The 13,312-nt window shown below is 42.9% G+C and overlaps 1 protein-coding gene and 1 non-coding gene across 4 annotated transcripts; both read left to right on the top strand.

The window, feature by feature from the left end:
* The first annotated feature begins 1,668 nt into the window (after positions 1-1,668).
* Positions 1,669-12,975, top strand: srsf3b (serine and arginine rich splicing factor 3b). 3 transcript variants are annotated; one of them, XR_013889241.1, is made up of 6 exons: positions 1,669-1,772; positions 3,838-4,045; positions 5,691-5,825; positions 7,900-8,365; positions 10,551-10,592; positions 10,972-11,047. XR_013889241.1 is itself a non-coding variant. In XM_080210132.1 (6 exons), exons 2-6 carry the CDS (start codon positions 3,840-3,842, stop codon positions 11,748-11,750), a joined length of 498 nt encoding a protein of 165 aa, XP_080066258.1. In that variant the 5' UTR covers positions 1,669-1,772; positions 3,838-3,839; the 3' UTR covers positions 11,751-12,975. The 3 variants fall into 3 exon arrangements, 2 of the variants coding, with proteins under 2 accessions (XP_080066258.1, XP_080066259.1); XM_080210132.1 differs by lacking the exon at positions 7,900-8,365 and adding an exon at positions 11,723-12,975 and having other exon boundaries at positions 10,972-11,058; XM_080210133.1 differs by lacking the exon at positions 7,900-8,365 and adding an exon at positions 11,723-12,975 and having other exon boundaries at positions 1,717-1,807; positions 10,972-11,058.
* LOC145357192 (small nucleolar RNA SNORA41) lies at positions 3,126-3,259 on the top strand. The gene has a single exon (XR_013889275.1). It is a non-coding gene; the product is annotated as a small nucleolar RNA SNORA41 (small nucleolar RNA).
* Positions 12,976-13,312: the final 337 nt, after the last annotated feature.

The following is a 13,312-nucleotide window of genomic DNA, read 5'->3' as shown; positions in this document are numbered from 1 at the left end:
GGCTTCTGTGGTAATAAGTTCCACAGATTCATCACCCTCTGGCTGAAGAAATTCCTCCTCATCTCAGTTTTAAAGGAGCATCCTTCACTCTGAAGTTGTGCCCTCGAGTTCTAGTCTCTCTCACTAGTGGACTAGTTCCATGATCTCTATATCTCCTCTCCATCTAGGCCTCTCAGTATTCTGTAAGTTTCAATTAGATTCCCCCCTCATCCTTCTAAACTTCATCAAGTTTAGACCCAGGCTCCTTATCCGCTCCTCATACGACAAACCCTTAATTCCTGGAATTATTCTCTTGAACCTCCTCTGAACTCCTTCCTAGGCCAGCACATTCCTGAACCAGGATTCCCAAGTCCCTTTGTGCTTCAGATTTCCAAAGCGTTTCCCAATTTAGAAAAATACTCTATGCCTCTGTTCTTCCTAGCAAAGTGCATAACTTTGCACTTTCCCACATTGTATTCCATCTACTACTTCTTTGCCCACTCTTCTAGCCTGTCCAAGTCATGCTGCAGCTTCCCCACTACCTCAACATTACCTGTCCCTCTATATATCTTCTATCATCCACAAATTTAGCAACCATGCCCTCAGTTGCATCTTCCAGATTATTAATGTATACAGTGAAAAGTTGTGGTCCCAACATTGACCCCTGTGGAACACACTAGTCACTGGTTGCCATCCTGAAAAAGATCCCCTTATACCCACTCTCTGCCTTCTGTCATCATTCAATCTTACATCCATGCCAGTACATTGCCTCTAACACCATTGGCTCTTAGCTTATTTAGCAGCCTCATTAAACGTCATCTGCCACCTATCTACAACTTGTCAATGCCTTTTTGAAGTTCTACATTGTCCTCTTCAGTTTACAATGCTCCCAATGTTTGTAACATTCATAAACTTTGAAACAGTGTCTTGTTCACTAAATAGAAACATAAAAACTAAAAGCAGGAGTAAGCCATTCAGCCTTTTGAGCCTGGTCTGCCATTCATCTTGATCATGGTTGATCATCAAATTCAATATCCTGATTTCCCCCCAAAATCTAGATCAATATATATCAGGAAAAGCAATGGTCCCAATACCAACCCCTGGGAAACATCACTACAAAACCTTCCTGAAGCCCAAAAAATATCCATTGACCATTACTTTCAGCTTCCAATTATTCAATTAACTTTTTATCCATATTGCTACAGTCCATTTTATCCCATGAGTTATGAAGAGGAGTTGGGAATGTTGAAGAGAGTTTGGGAATGCTGAGGGGGAGTGGGGGGACACTGAGGGAGAGTGGGGGAATGCTGAGGGGGAGTGGGGGGACACTGAGTGGGGTGGGGGATGTTGAGGGGGGTTGGGAGAATGCTTAGTGGGATGGGGGAACAGGGGTGGGGGAATGCTGAGGGGGAGTGGAGGAATGCTGAGGGGGAGTGGGGGAACAGTGGTGGGGGAATGCTGAGAGGGAGTAGGGGTTGGGAGAATGCTTTGTGGGGTGGGGGAATACTGAGTGGGGTGGGTAATACTGAGGGGGTAACAGGGTGGAAGATGCTGAGGGAGAACGGGGCGGGGTGAATGCTGAGGGGGAGTGGGGGAGGGGCGGGGACGGAATGCTGAGAGGGGCGGAGGGGACCGGCGCTCCGCCAATCAGCTCTGGCCTGGAAGGGGGGAGGGGGCGGGCCGCAGCCTCACGTGACCGTAGCTATTTCGGGCGGTTGTGGCGCGAGGTGACGGCCATTTTGTTTAAGCGCGAGGAGCTGAAGCGGAGACAGAGAGAGACACCCAGAGAGCAGGTACCGGGAGAAAGGGAGCGGGGACCCCGGACCAGGTAGCGGCACTGGGGACAGGGACCCGGGAGCAGGTACCGGAGAGAGCGAGAGGGAGGGCAGAGTCCGCGAAATGGAGGTATCAGGGAGGGTCCTTCCCTCCCCCCCCCCCGACCCCGTGACGGAGCCTGTAGGATAGGCCGCGGTCCTCGGGCCTGTCTCTTCGGCCCAGGCGGTGGAACCCAGGCGTTGGAAGGAGGGGGAGAGCTGCGGCCGCGCTTTACCCCACCTTCCCGGGACTTGGGGTGGTGGTGAGGGAGAGCCCGGCGGTGCGAGGCAGCAGGGCCTCGGCCTCTCTCGCGCTGGGGCGGGGCTCCCGGCATCGGCGCCATTTTATCCCGGCTGAGGGAGAACAAAGGCAGCGGCCGGAGGGAGGGAAAGTGAACCTGCGGCCCTGGAGCCTCCCCGGCCGGGATCGAGAGCTAAGGCTCCCAATCCGAGCCGTCCCTCAGACAGCACCACGCGGGGCGGAGGTGGAAGAGCCGCTGCCCCTCCCCGGCCTCGCACACTCCGTCTTTGTTTCTGAGAATCTCATTAACTGACAGGGACTCGATCATGGGATTGAGGGTCTCGCCTTGTGGTTACATTATATCATCAACGGGCCATTCGATCCCTCTATCCCGTTCTAGAATTCAACGGATTTATCTCATTTCCTTGTTTAGTCCAATGTAGGGACAAGAGAATCAGCAGGAGGCCATTTGTCCCCACCAGCCTGTTTCGCCATTTCTGCTCATTGTTTGTGGGCTGGATTTCACTTTCCTGCTTTTCCCCTGGAGTCCCTGCTCAATTTAACATTAAACTAACTTGGCTTGGAATATATTCAAATACCAGCCTCCACTGCTCTATGATGGGGTTTCCAAAGATAAATTTCCCTCAGAGGACATTCCCTTTAACTCCATCTTAAGTTGAAGCCCCCTTTTTTAAAAGTCTGTGTCCTATTCTGAATACCCTCAGAAGTGGAAGCATTCTCCCCAAATTCCTTCTCAACTCCTGTCGCAAATGGCAGACCCCTTAGATTCTCTCTCAATCTCATTGTAGCTGTGTTGGCTTTTGTGTCACCTTGGCTAAATTGTTTTGGGGCCACACAGGATGAACCATTCCTGTCATCTCCAGGTACAAACTAGTCTGACAAAGTTGCTGCCGTTGTATCCAGGATTTGGCTGGCTTTGTCTTGTTGCGATACTGTGTTTCAACAGACTTTACCTTTTCATCTGCAGGTTCAGTCAGAAAGTTTTTGTGCACATAAGTTTTTGAAACTTAGGATCCCATCTGCACAACATTTGCATGCCCAAATTATACTTTGGAGAGTTTTACAATAGTTTCCACAGGTACTGGTCTGAAATTGCTTGATTTGTAGTGGTTTCAGCATTCCTCCTGTGGGATAGTAACTGTTGTACTGCTTTTGTTAAACTCTTTCTGTGATTTTAAAGGGTTCAGTAGTGCAATGGACACAGTTAAACAGGACACTTTCATATCTATTTGCTAACTAACTGCAAGTTACAAGATTTTCTGTATTGCTCAATATCTTCAAGTGTGTTAGTATTAGAACAAAGTTGAAATTTATTAGTCGCAACTAAGGCTTACATTAGCACAGCAGTGAAGTTACTGAGAAATGTTCGGGTCAATGCACCTAACCAGCACATCTTTCAGACTGTGGAAGGAAACGGGTATCCAGAAGCAACCTGGGCAGACAGGGAGGATGTGCACATTCCATACAGACAGTGACCTAACCTGGGAATTGAACCTGGGACCATGGTACTGTTGAGGCAGGAGTGCTAACCATTGTGCCAAACTTGGATGCCCTTTGATGTCCTCTACCTCAGCATTCTACAGTATTGTCAAGCACTTTCAAATTAATTACTGAATTATTTAGCATTGCTCATTGTATTTCCTATTTTTGATGTATTCAATTACTGTTCTATAGTTTTATCTGGAATACCTCAAAGAGCAGCACTATTTGGTATAGAAAATATTTTCTTAATGGAAATGAGCCCAAAAGTTGTACATTAACTTGTTGTTTCCTATGTTCCAGCCATGAATCATGGTTCGTGTCCCCTAGACTGCAAGGTGTATGTTGGAAATCTTGGAAACAATGGGAACAAGACAGAGTTGGAGAGATCGTTTGGATATTATGGACCACTCCGCAGTGTGTGGGTTGCCCGGAACCCACCTGGGTTTGCTTTTGTTGAGTTTGAAGATCCACGTGATGCTTCTGATGCAGTCAGAGAGCTCGATGGAAGGTAATTAATTATTTCTCTTCCCCCCCCGTCCAGTGTTAGCTTTACCCCAGTCAATCTGTTGGCTGTTTTTCTACTTGTGGTTGATTGGGGCAACTGTAAGGACGGTGCGCTATGTTAGCTGTTGAATGGGGATTTCTGTAATATTTAGGAAATGCCACCTAATGGCCAGAATGAGATGGCAACAACCAACAGTGATGGTTTCCAAGTGTCCATTTTGTGTGACTGCAACTTTGAGCTACTTGTCAGATAAGGTACTGCAACAGGATAGCAAATACTGATTATGAACTTAAAAAGCAGACACTTGTGGTGAGATTGATGCTGTAAGCAGTATCTCAATATTTTAAATGATACAACTTTTGATATTTATACAATGTTTTCCTTTTTCCAGCCAGACTAGACCAAGAAGATATTTGCACTTAACTGACTTCAGTCAAAAATTAGCATTTATTTTAGTTTGAATTTGAGAACCATAATAGACAAATCAACCCAGAGCAATCTAAATATTTATGATGAAGGGTCACCCTGACTCAAAACATTGCCTCTAGTTCCCCACAAATGTTGTCAGACCTGCAGAGATTTTCCAGCATTTTCTGTTTTTGTTTGATTTCAGCATCTGCAGTATTTTTCCATTGCCATTTAAATATTGCCCTTACCCTATAAGTGTGGATGATTTGAGGAAAACCTTTTCATTTTCACACTGTTACGTGCTACGTGACTTAGATGTTATGTCATGTTTCGAACCCTCCCCTGAGTTGAGGAATTGGAGTTGTGTTTATAAAATGACTACAAGGTAAACATGTTATAACGTGCTGGATGTAGCCTTTTCTCATCAGTGTGTTTATGGCTAACTGACACCTGTGATAAAGCAAATACAGCAACTGTATTGCTAAGTCATTTCAAACTATACTGTGAGTTTAAGCTTTGAGGCAGTTCATTAGAAACATGGTTTCCATTAATCTTGTGTTTTGGCCCTTGAACAGGTGGGAACTATTTCTGCATAACCAGCTTTATTCATAGTTAGAGCTGGTTAACCTAAAATGTGTTGTACCAAATTTCTTGGGATACAATCAATATTTCTTTGAGCAAACAGTTCTCATGATGCACTAGATAACGTAGCAATTCAATAAATCTGATTGTATTAAACAGCCCTTTGTTGTTCTCTGCCAGTCAGAAATGCACCTGCTGCTTCGCTTTGAATTCTGATGCTGCTCATGGAACTTGGTGATTGCCATAGAAGTAACCATGGCTGCTTGGTACTTGAGTAATTTTGGTAGACCAGCTAGTCTGTCATATAGTGTGAATTTTATTTCACCATGAAGCTACAATATCTATTTTCTGAGATGTCCTTGATGTATTTCAGTAGGTAAAGGACAATCTTTCCTTTCTTGCCATGTTCCCTATGATTTCAATATGTTTGTTCATTGTTCTGTTTCTTGTCAAGTCACACAAAGCTAGTTGTTTTAAGATTTCAGGCGGAACTCTTCACATTAGAGAGCAGTGGACAGTTGTAAACATTGAGGTTGCCAGTGGGTTTGATAACTGAAGTATCTACAGGATGTACAGAGAGCTGTATTTTGTACTGATACCTGTGGCTTTGTGTTTGCAGGTTAGGTTGCTTGAGTATTTAATTGTATTGATATTTCAGGAATCTTTGTGGCTGTCGTGTTCGTGTAGAACTGTCCAATGGAGAGAGACGCATTCGTAACCGTGGCCCACCTCCAGTATGGGCCAGGCGTTCTCGTGAGGATTATCGCCGCAGAAGCCCCCCAGTCCGGCGCAGGTAACACCAGAATACTTTGCCTTTTGATGTAGCTTTGCATGCAAAAATTCATTTAAAAAATTATTGTAATTATTTTCCATTTGTGTAATTCACATATTTGAGCTGTTTGCTTGATGTAACGGCTACTAGTGATGGGCGACATAGTTTTATACAACAGCCTGAAGTTTTCTGGTAATGTTCAGTTGCGTTTTAATGTGTATGTACATAGTGAAGGACTCCATGTGATCCTTGAGTTCTGTGGGTTGTCAGCAGGGATGTCATGATGATACCTATTTAAAAGGCATGTAATCACCTGGATCAGGACTGCTTCATTGGGATGCCGGTTTAGCTGGTATCCAAGCTGCTATAATATATGTAGAGTGGTCCAAGCAGTGAGTAATTTCGATATAGCCTTCTCGTGGCAATAAATGCTATGCTGTTGCTGTTAACACTAATGACCACAAAATGCGGCTTTTGACAGTTTTGACTTGCAGCAACACCCAATAGTAATGCCAGCCTTCTCATGGCCGTATATCCAATCTTGTTGATTTTTGACATTTAATCTATGTTCCTGCAAGCTGTTTAAATGAAGGCTTCTTACTTAGTTGACCCCTAATGGTGAGCTTGGGTTATGACCTTGTATAAGGAAGACACCATGACATCCCTAGTTGCCAGGCCTGGTAGACTGTATGATTCAACCTGAAAGCTGGAAACACCATATGTAAATGAAGTGGCCACCTGCCTCTGTGTTGTGGTAAGGCTGTTGCCATTTCTGCTCTCTGGTGCTGCTGGCCCAAGAGCTTTAACTTTTGCTTATTTGTTTACAGTCTCATAAATTATTAGCTTTGGTACTAAAATATTGCTAGCGAAGAGATCAGGATTGGGTCAGTTGTGTTAAATTGAGGCTGTGCTTAAAAAATGCAAATAATTTTACCCACACAGCCTTTTCTAAATCTTAATCTAACATTTGAAGAGCTGCTGAATGCACTTTGCAGCTGGAGCTAGTTATGGGCATTTAATAAACCTTCCTTCAACTATCACACATCAACCAGATTATGTGCTTTATCTGCACGTTGTCATTGGATCATACCAGTTCTGTATCTCCGGAATCAATATTTTCGTACTATTGCAAAACATCTAGACTTCATACACCAGCGTTCCCTTTAATTACCTAAAGAAAGGTGGAAGATTGAGGTGAAAGTTAATTCCAAATTATCTGTTTTCAGAAAGTTTCCTATTAGAGGGAATGCTGAGGAGTGAAGTCTTTGGGTTACCAGAGGTTAAGATAAAGATATCAAACATTTTTTTGTGAATTTCCATGATTTCTAAATTTCCTACTGTGCAAGATGCTAATGGCTTCAATTCTCTCAATTGAGTGACAATATCTAAGCTTTATCTAAACCACTGGTTTGCTAAGCTTACTAGGGCGGCCTGACAGCTTATGCAGACGGCGATGAGTTGAGATTATTTCTGGGGTGCACTGTTGCCTTCGGAAGGTACATTGAGGCATATTGCACTCTTAGCTTGGGGTTCCTTCTACACTAGTTTTGTTAACTTTGAATTTAACACAGGAGGCAGATATTTCCTCTTCCCTGGTGTGGAAGAGTTTGCTGGCAATGAAGTGAGCTCACTTGTCTGTCATTGGCAGCCCATGGCTGAAAATTACCTGGTTAAGCTTGATGTTGTAACTCGAGCAAACTCATACACATTTGTGATACAACTGCATTCTTGACATCCAATGGTAGCAGTGTTGACACATCTCGTCCCCTGATGGGGCAAGAATTCTGCCTTCCACAACGAGGATCACTGCAGGTTAGTGGCACTTGTTTCTTTGATATTTGCATTCAGAAGGAACCCTAATTAGCAGATTTATAAATTGCATAGCATGCTGCTGCGTTCTGGCCAGTTGCAATCAGATTGATGCAAAGTGTTATAATAGTAGATATTGCTGTTTTGCATTGTCACTCATCACTAATGGCTAAATGATATAATAATCAAGATTGGTTTTACTGATGGCTTGTGTGTTGCACTATTTATTTTTTAAAGATGCATTTTTATCCATTTATATATTAATAAAAATGAACCCCCCTTGCAGAGTCACCATCATGCTCTTCTCACCACCCTTCGAATCTACATTAGCCAGTCAACTAGCCCTTTCAGCGTCATGTGACCAGCGCGCCCCAATCAGCTTGGCTGGTGTCGGTATCACATGACCAAGGCATGTCCAGTCGTCAGGTTGCACCACCGCCCTTTGGTTCCCAAGCATGCTGTTTCTCAGCCTCTTCTCCAACCATGACCAATCGGCAGCGGCTGCCTCAACTGCCCGCACATTTCTGGTCAATCAGCTGTTTACTTTACTCGTTGTCTCCACAACAGCAGCCGAACACTCAGCATTTGTCTCAGCAGCCTTCGACTAAATAAAAAGCAGGAAAAAAACCACTACACCCCCCTCTGCCAACCAAATACCACGCATCTGGCAAACCTTTTCAGCAAATTCTACCTGGCCGTCAGTCCGGCAGCCTCACCTCTCCATTTCTAGCTTGTTGAAAACCAAAAGACTAGTAAGTTTTTCCTGCTTTATACAATAGTCTACTGCTGGTATAATGGAGTAAGCTTTTGAAAGGTAAAGAGACTAGTGTTCTGTTAGGGGCTGGCTGTGTAAAGACTAAGTTTAACTTCTGTTTTAAAAAAATCTTGTGTATAGAAGTAGCAAGGTTTTTGCACTTGGATCCTGAAATCTTTAGAGCTTAAGGTCGTTTGTTAGACTGCACGATTGAGAGTCAGTGTGGCACTCGTCACCTGTTTTCAGACCCAAGTGCAAAGAATGTCTTAAATTGGGCCAGAGTAACTCTGAAGGGACACATGCCATTTGCCTAAACTCTGGTGCTGTGACGTTGAGGGATGAGTTACATGGGAATCAGTTTAAAATGTAATTCTTGATATCCCCTGGCCCACACTGCTTTATTAAATTTCAGAACTTCACCCCTTTGGCAGGCCATAGCCATCATGTGTTTAGTAAACCTTGAGCTTGATGGTGCACAATGCAACCTTGTTTCACTGGAAGCCCCACCCTGAGCTTCTAAAAACAGTATAAGCAAAATCCCTTGAGAGCTGGCCTGGCCCTGGTGATGGAAGCTTAGTTGGGATTGGTGTGTTCTAGACATCATAGACCCACTGAAATGGTTAGTCCTCGGTGCAAACAAATTGCAGCATGGTGGAAAAAATCTTACTTGGGCACCTGGCTGTCCAGTAACCAAATGTGCCTGAGCCGCATTGAACACAGTGGCCATGTGGTGCCAGCTGTCCAGCAGTAGCCATCTTGGTGATATTGACATCTTAATTGCCTTTTCTCCCTTTAAAACCCAGCCCTGGATTTTTTCCACTATGAGGACAGTGCGCAGTAGTGGCTTAAATCAGGTAGTGGCTTGTTGCTACTTCTGCACAATGCCATTAATCATCTTTATATGGGAACCATAAATAGTAAAAATGTATAAGATCTTTTGAGCTTTATTCCATATTGCAATTGATAATGGTATGGGTTGATCTTTTGTTGGGTGAAAGTGTCCAGTATTGGCTTCTCAATCCCCAGCAGCCCAATTTTTGTGTACAGTCAGCCAAGTTGAGTTCAGAATTGACATTGTGTTAATAAGCCACTACTGTGTACGTTGTCCTCAGTTAAGTGAAGCAGGTTAATGTGTAAGTTATTGAGGATTCAGAAGTCAGGCCTGCAGACACTGCAGTGAGTCATGGAATTTGGAATTAAAGCCAGTTAACCCAAATAATTCAACATTAACAGAACACTTTTCCATGTGGGTTTAAGTACATACAATGTGTTGAATTGTTTCAGCTGTGTATCTTAAAATTAAAAGCTGAGGAAGCTAGAGCTGTTTTGTGCACCTTGTGTTGCACTCGGGGATGGAAATCTTACAGGTCATTCACCAGTACAGGGACATCTGTCTCTATATATTTGGGGGCTGTCAGCCAAGCTAAAATGGTGAATGACTCTTTGAGCTTTGTAGCTCACTGAGGGCCTCTGCTGGCAGTAAGTGCCAGGAGCTTTGCTGCAGATGCTTGGCAGCACACAAGGTCCTGAATGCTTATTGATCTTTGATCAGTACACTCATTAAACATTTCCATCCCTGCTGCTAATCTGAAGGTTTCTTTAACGCTGTGTGCAGGTAATGTGTTTCATTGTAGCAAGAATCTTCTCAGCATCCCCTATTATTGATTACACCAATGCAGGTTTTTCAGGAGAGGACTCTTCATCTTTTGTGTGTGTACTGACATCTGAGACACAAGCTGATCTGCTTTCTTGTTAATTCATTAAAGGTGTACATTTGTTGTACTTCCCCTCCCTTGGTGGTTTGCTTGTCCCATTTGCATGGAGTTGAACTGGGTCGTCTCATTGGCTTCCAGTTTTTTAAATTCAAATCTGCTTCTGGCTAGTCCTACATAATAGACTCTAGATGATAGGTTCTATATTGAGGACCCTGCATTGGTGTTCTGGTCATCTTCAAGCTTCATTGAGTTGTCATGCTGTGTAGATTAATTTTAATCTTGAGTCAGATTTTTATGCAGACGGTTTGTTAAATTTAAGGTACAGGTGTTAAAGCATTTAATGACCTTTACTAGTGAGCCGGGGTTATTGGGAGCCGCTGTGATCGAGTAGGTTGGTACTTTGTACCGGTCATTGTGCAGGGATGGCAGTCAGTTCACTTCTTAACTGGTTTCCCTTCTCGCTTGTAGATCACCACCTCGCCGCAGGAGCTTCAGCAGGAGTCGGAGCAGGTGAGGATTATATTGCTTGTAGTGTCTACAACTAGGTGTTCCATGCTGGCTGTAGAGTCTTGAAGTCACATTGTTTCAAAATATTGAATAGTTCATTTTTGTGGGGAGGCTTGAATTATCAGAAATAGATGGTAATTTGTGGGGAGTATTACTTCTATCCTTTTTAAATCATTTGGGTAAATTAGATTCTATTGTGTCATAATCGCTTGTTACATGAATGCTGAGTCACTCGGGGCACAAACAGTTTTGGGAGTGAGTATGTTGATAACAAGGGGAGTACTGATCCTTTGTGATCGGTATGTCTGTTGAATATATGTTGGATGCTTTGCTGGGTAGATCAAGGTAATGTGATCTAATAGCATGCTTGACTTTACTGTAGGTCCCTTTCGAGGGATCGTAGGAGAGAGAGGTCCCTGTCCAGGGAGAGGAACCACAAACAATCTCGCTCCTTCTCCAGGTCTCGCAGGTAAGGTGGAATGGTGAGAAACTTGAGTAGACTAGTTTTGCTCACTGTCTAGGTGAGGATCCAGGATTCACTGCCTGAGGAAGTCATCCTAACATTAAAATTGTCCAGATATGCACTTAAAAGCACTAACATACAGAGGTAAAGACTGAGCTGAAAAGTGGGGATTTAGATAGATAGCTCCTTGTCATCTGCCATGACATGATGAGCTGGCAGTCTGCCTTTCAAGCTTAAATTTTTGATTGATACAATAAAAATGCTAATGCTGTGTTAAAGGAGGGTGGGTTATTTTACTTGTTTTACCTGCAGGTTTACAGCACATTGTTTGTATTTAGATAGCTCTAGATATTTTTAATGCTCCAGGACAAAGGAAATCTTAATTTTTGGATCCTAATTGCTCTAAGTGCATTGGCTACATTAATTATTATAACAGTTTGTATTTGCATAGCTGTACCCTTCTGATTAGTATCCAGGCATAACAGATACCTTGGGGATATTACAAATTCAGTGGGGTTTTTAGTGTAATTTTAATGTGTTCTAAAAAGCCACAGCATGTAATGTAGAAGATTGCAAAATGTTAACAGGATGCTGTGGTTCAGTGTTGAAAGGACACAATGGAATCTTTTCCTGGTGCTGTGTTCTAAACCTTATTTTTCTCCTGTTTTAGCCGCTCCAGGTCAAACGATAGGAAGTAAATCCGCAGCATAGTGGCCTTTGTGAAGATCCATGTACAGACTTGTCGGAGTTAAGAATGTGATTTGCATTTGTTTAATAGATTCAAGACGTGTAGTCAGTTGCATTTTTTACCCTATTTTAGCTGTTCATTGTCTTTCTTTTCATGAATTCTATAATGTAACCAGTGGTGAGATTTTCAAATGCAGAAATTGTCAAACCTGTGAATTATGGGCAGAGTTGAGCTTTTTATAAAGGTGGGATTGTTTTGTGGGCAGACCACTGATTGCTTACCTACTGCATTGTCCATTGAGGGTAAATTTCATGTGTTTTGATTCCAGCTGATCTGGTGGGAGCGATTTTTTTTTTTTCTCCTTCCCCCCTCCTTCCTAAACCCCAAGTAGATCTGCTCAACAGCAGTTTTAGTTCTTTCTTGGTTATTGGCAGATAACCATTCAAAGCCTGGTCAGCTTTTTAACAAGAGTTTGTGGCATTGTGCAGTTTAACCTGTGCCACACCATCTGGGGTTGTGTGCTGAGCTTTTTTTTGTATTTACTTTTTTTTTTCATCTTTCATAAAAGACCTGCAAGCAGACATCTAAACTTTGGCTTGCTATTTGTAAATCCCGCACTTGTTAGTTTGTGTTTGTTATGTGCAGTGCTTTGGGGCATCCCTGGAACAGGAGTAGTTCTGTAGTGTGCACATTAGAATATATTTGGAATATTCTATTGTGCATATCTATTGTGCTCTGACATTCAATAGTAATTAATATAAAAGCTCAAGGTACTGGAGTCTTGCTAGCTCCTTCATTGAAATTGGAAGGATTGAATTGAGACGTTTAAGAAAGTGCCATTTTTTGCTGCCAGCTAATTAACTTTAGCTGGCATGAATATTGCAGATACTGGCTACAGCCTAAGAAGTTACCGATTAATTTGGGATGTTGGGTATGCTCAATAGAATTTTTGACCTGGTTAGCTTTTGAGTTGTGTTCAACCCATGAAATTGGTAAGCTGCTGTTTCCTATGCTGAAAATGTTTTATGTTGAGTCAGTTTCTCATTGATTGCATTGTAAATATTGTATGTGGCTTGTTGCCCTGCCCTGATTGTATCTTATCCATTGGTGATATTATAAGGAGGAGAAGCTGGAGCAATACAATTTTCCCCCTTGTGATCCTGTTCCTGCCTTCACTGCACCATTCATGTGCTGTTTTGTGACTTTCTTGGAAATAAACTTTGGTTACACAACAATTCCTGTAGTTTCTTCATTTTCATTTACCACGTTTTAGATGTGGCAATTTATTAACAGCAGAAATTAACTTTGAGGCAAAACTGGATGCTGGAAATCTTAAGGTGCTGAAAATACTCTGCAGATCTGGCAGCATTTGTAGAGGAGGCAACATTTAATGTTTTGAGTAGTGTGGGATTAATGGGCACTTCTGCCTTCCTTGCAATATATGCCAACCAAGTCAAGTCAAAGTTTCCAGGTGTGTTACTTCCCACTTCATAATTTTTCAACCTCAGCCTGCTTCTACCTCTTTCCCAAGATCCTCACAGAACTGTCCTGTTGGATTCATTATTTCAGCTT

The sequence above is a fragment of the Carcharhinus amblyrhynchos genome, chromosome 22 (assembly GCF_965287045.1).
Source record: "Carcharhinus amblyrhynchos chromosome 22, sCarAmb.v2.hapA, whole genome shotgun sequence".
Taxonomy (NCBI): Eukaryota; Metazoa; Chordata; class Chondrichthyes; order Carcharhiniformes; family Carcharhinidae; genus Carcharhinus; species Carcharhinus amblyrhynchos.
Note: the sequence above shows the minus strand (reverse complement) of the source record. Positions and strands in the feature narration are given on the sequence as shown.